The sequence below is a fragment of the Sorex araneus genome, chromosome X (assembly GCF_027595985.1).
Source record: "Sorex araneus isolate mSorAra2 chromosome X, mSorAra2.pri, whole genome shotgun sequence".
Lineage (NCBI taxonomy): Eukaryota > Metazoa > Chordata > Mammalia > Eulipotyphla > Soricidae > Sorex > Sorex araneus.
In genome coordinates this window covers 154,835,171-154,840,115 of record NC_073313.1, presented here as the reverse complement: position 1 = coordinate 154,840,115, position 4,945 = coordinate 154,835,171, and the positions used below count along the sequence as shown (strand labels likewise).

Genomic DNA, 4,945 nt, shown 5'->3' with positions numbered 1-4,945 from the left:
CTGTTTGGCAGATGACTTCCACTTTACTCTCTCTCCACCTTGATCATATTCAATATTTTGACAGAAGAACCACCATTATTATTTGGAATTTTCCCCAACAATCAGACCTACCAAATAGGCATCATTAGATCATTTTTTTCTATTGATGATTCTGAAGAGCATATGATTATTTTGGATTTCTGATATTTTAGTAATAAGTCTGGAGGGATTTCTGCCAAAAGCCGCTGGGTTCCGAGATTGGTTGGTGTGCCTCTGAGATCATTGTCATTCAGGAGCCGGAGGAGCAGTTCATGGGTGCACCTTGGGCCTCCACTGCTGACTATTTTTAAATTAAATTTTGCACCATATTTCTGTTCCCTTGGATTTATACCAACCCTCTGTTGCTTCCTGAAAATAGGAGGAACAATAAGTGACACAGCCTGTGTCTAGGCTCTTCATTTGGGGGCTGAGTTTGGGCCACACCTGGCAGGGCTCAGGGATTGTGTACTTGTACCCTTGTCGTTATGTGAGTCTGAGCACTAAGACCAGGCTCCCTGCCCAATAGATTGTGTGCTGAGGGTCCTCAATGAATTCTTTCTATGCTCCTGATAGGTTCAGGATTCCTCAGCGATGACCCCAGGACAGGGTCCTGAGGCTCATGCTGGTCTATGGACCCTGAGTTATAGACAGGGGAGAGCAGGATCAGGTGCTGTTACCAGGCCAACCACACCAGGCAGGTCACCTGGCAGAGGCTCTTCCTTGTCCCAGTTAAGCTCATCATCAGTGACAATAATCATTCTCAAAACTACTTTGAATAGTTAGGGATAAATCTGCTTTAGGCGAAGGAATTTTTATCTACAATAAGGGTAAGAAGCAAGTACTGTAAAATTTGATTGACTTTGGGTTGAAACCAACTCTATCATATTTCACTGGAACAATAAACCTTGCAGTTCAAACCATAATTTGGCACAAACAGTGGTAAAACTGGAGCCACCAAACAGGGAAAGAGAGGGCAGGGGCGTGTCTACAGGGTAGAGGCCCTGGGGGGCTGTGTTTGGTCATCAGGGACCTGAGACACAGGGACTCTCCTCCCCAGCTGCTGTTTCCCCCTCAGCAATTCCTGTTTCCTGAGAGCTCCTCAGCAAGTTTCCTGTGCTGGAGGAAGAGACCCGGCTCTGACTGGGCCCCAGGGACAGGCCTGAGTGCTCTGAGCCACAGTCAGCACCTCCTCCCAGGAAGCCACACACCAGCCTCCCTCGAGTCCCCTCCTTTCTCTACAGAGGCTCCCCCATGCAAATCTGCACTCGGGACCCAGGGTTAAAACCACGTTCACACTCACCCCAACTCGGGCTCCTTCTCCCCCTGACACGGTGTCTGAGATCATGGACCTCATGGGCAGGAACGTGCATCAGCTCTGGTTCCTCCTCTTTCTGTTGGCAGCTCCCAGATGTGAGTATCTTCTGGAAAGAAGCTCCAAGGTGGGCATGGGGCCTCTTAGCCCGTTACTCACTGTGGGTCTCTGTCTCCAGGTGTGATGTCCCAAGTACAGCTGCAGGAGTCGGGGCCAGGCCTGGTGACGCCCTCGCATACGCTGTCCCTCACCTGCTCAATCTCTGGATTCTCTATAACCAGCAGCAGCTATGCTGTGCACTGGGTCCGCCAGGCCCCTGGAAAGGGGCTGGATTGGATTGGTGTTATAGCATATAATGGAAATACATACTATAACCCAAGTCTTCAGTCCCGACTCAACATCTCCCGGGATACTGCCAAGAACCAAGTTTACCTAAAATTGAGCAACTCAGTAACTGAGGACACAGCCGTGTATTATTGTACAAGAGAAACACAGTGAGGGCAAGTCCCTGTGAGCCCAGACGCAAACCTGCTGAGAGACAGGGGAGCTGCAGGGCTGCGTGTGACCACCAGGGAGCGCTCTGCTGCCGGCTCCAGGGCAGGTGGAGAAGGGCTGGAAGGGGTCACTGTTTCCACTTTTGTTGAAATATATAAAGAGAATTTTATTATACACGTATATAAGTTTTAGTCATTACTTTCTCTTCTAGTTCAAAATTGTTTATTCTCGGTCTCAGAGTCTATTGGAGACTCTTGTGTTTTTCTGTAAGGTATGTTTGATTTTCCTTCTCAAAAAATACCTTTTAACAAATGAGGGTTTCCTCCATTTATCTTTATTATTTTAAGTGAGGAAATAATCTGAGAATTGATGCTAGTGAATCACAAACTCCCCGCCCTTCCCCCAGCACCAAATCCCCACAGACTCCCACACTCTGCTGTGGCCCCTGGGCTTGGCCTCTTCTTCTCAGTGATCTGAGCCCCCATCCGACTCCTCTCAGGAACCCCAAAGTGTGGTTAGGATGCAGGGGCCATTATCATTGGATCCTGTCCATCCTGATGTTCTCTGTGTACCACAGGTGAATGAGATGTCTGAATTTGTCCTTCTCCCTCTGGCAAATTTCACTTAATCTGATATCCCTAGCTCCATTCATGGTGCAGAAAACGTTGATATTTTGTCTTTTCTTATAATTACACAGTATCCCATTATGTATCACTCTATCACTATCATCCCTTTGTTCATTGATTTGCTTGAGCGGGCACCTGTAATGTCTCTATTGCTCCCAGCCCTGAGATTTTAGCAGCCTCTCCTTACTTGTTTTTTCCAACGATTGGAGCCTCTTTCAGGGTCAGGAGAATGAGTCCTATCGTTACTACTTTTGGCATATATAATGCACCACAGGTAGCTTGCCAGGCTCTGCACGTGCGGGCTGGATACTCCTGGTAGATTGCCATGCTTTCTGAGAGGTATCATCATCATCATCTTCATTATCATCCCGTTGATCGTCAATTTTCTCAAGCGGTCTCAGTATTGTCTCCATTCATCCTAGTCCTAAGATTTTAGAAGCTTCTCTTTTCTTGTCCTTCCCAATGGTGCCGCATTGGAGACTCTTTCAGAGTCACGGGAATGAGACCCATCATTGTTACTGGTTTTGGCATATACGCCATGGAGAGCTTGCCAGGCTCTCGCATGTGGGCAGGAAACTCTTGGTAGCTTGCCAGGTTTCTGAGAGGGAGAACTAGGCTATAAGATGTCTTCCTGTCTTCTGAGAGTTAAATATATATATATATGTATATATAAATATATATGTATGCATATATATTACTCTCCATGATTTGTTGCCTACTCTCTGAACTCCATCACATATGGTATAGTAATTATGGAAAATGGGTAGAAAGTGTCTTATAATGTGTCTGCGATCCTTGGGACTTCATTCATGCGTGAGGCTCCACCAGAGAGTCCAGAAACCGGCCTGGAGTGTGGCAGTGGTTGGGTAGTGGAGGTCGGCTGCTGGGACTGGGTCCTTTGGGGCAGGGAGCGTCCTCACCTGTCAACCTCTGCGGCACTCTGAGTGAAAACAGCCTGGAGCAGAGTCTGATGGCATGGCTATGCGAACCTCATTTAATACTCCCTTCTGGGAGGAGCAGCTGTTGAGCTCTGGAGGGTGGCCAATGAGGAGATTATCTGGTGTTGGCAGGGTGTGGCTTATGAGGGTGATCCCTGGGCCACCGGAGATGGGAGATGGGGAATAGCAGGCAGAGGATCTTTGCTTCCGGGTCCCATTGAGTTCAGGGTCCAAGGTCACAAAATTCCACATTATCCGGGTTCCGTGGTACTTCATTCATGTGTGGGGCTTGGCCGGAGCATCAATTTCTTATCCATGAAACTCATTAAGCATTCGGATTGTTCCCATGTCCTGACTACTATTCTAAAAGCTACAACTGACATATGTTTACATGTATTTTCTCAAATGATTGTCTTCATGCTTATTTGAAGGTCCCCAAAATAGAATCATTTGTAACTTGGAGATTCTATTTTCACTTTTTAGAGAAATCCATAGTGTTTTCCATAGATACGTTCCCACAGACATAGAATGTTTCCTTTGATAACATCCCAACACTGGTTGTTTCCAGTATATTGGATGTAAGTAGTTCTCACTGGGGAAAGATGGCCTTCATTGTCCTTTATATTAATATTTCACTCATACTAAGTGTTGAAAAAACACCTTTTCATATGCCTACAGCTTTAGGATTGATGCTTTAGAAAAAATGTATTTTTCACACAACTTAATGGTGGGTGATTTGCTCTGATGTTGATCTTGGTGAGTGCTTTGAGCATCTTAGATATTAGGTTGGATCTGATGTTCGTGGGTACACCTTTTCTCCCAGTCAGTAGGGTACCATGATTTTAATGTCGTTTACATTGCCATTAAAATGAAAACTTTTAATTGATTTAGTTCCATTTAATATTTTAGTTTTCTTTGTCCTTGCCAATGGAGTGAAACTACAGATGAGCTCTCTAAGATCAGTGTCATGGAGAGACTGGCTGAGGTTATATTCCACATATTTTAAGGATTCTGCTGTCAAAGCCGAATCATAAGTCGACTTTTAATTAAATTCTGTATGTGGTGTGAGATATGGATTCAATTCAATTTTTTATTGTTGCTTTTAAACACTATTTGTTGAAGAGATTTTCCTTGCAACATTCCATAGAACGGAATCTTTCACCAAAGATTCACCGTAAAAGATCTAAGGATTTATTCTGGACTCTCAATTCAATACTATTAGACTGGGAGTTTAAATTCCTGAAATCCATGGGTTAATTTCTATACCTTCATGACATTATTATTTGGGGGGGGTTTCAGAGAAACAAAAGTGAAACTTTATTACTGCCTATTCAAGAAAACAAGTGGTTGGACTGCAGCCACAGTACAGTGTGGACAGGGCACTTACCTTGCACCCAGCCGACCTTGGCTCTGTCCCTATCATCCCAGTATGGTCCCCTGAAAACACCAGATTTGATTCCCTGTGGTCAGAGCCAGTAGTAACTCTGAGAAGTGCCAAATGTGACCCCCAAATTAAAATTAGAATAAAAAAACAGCTTCATGATATTATTTAAAGC

At 45.0% G+C, this 4,945-nt stretch overlaps 1 gene segment (V, D, J or C); it reads left to right on the top strand.

Annotated features, from left to right (window-relative positions):
- The first annotated feature begins 1,361 nt into the window (after positions 1-1,361).
- On the top strand, positions 1,362-3,708 carry LOC129399831 (immunoglobulin heavy variable 4-39-like). The segment is given in 3 exon segments: positions 1,362-1,428; positions 1,509-1,816; positions 3,637-3,708. Coding segments are annotated over 3 exon segments (447 nt in total).
- Positions 3,709-4,945: the final 1,237 nt, after the last annotated feature.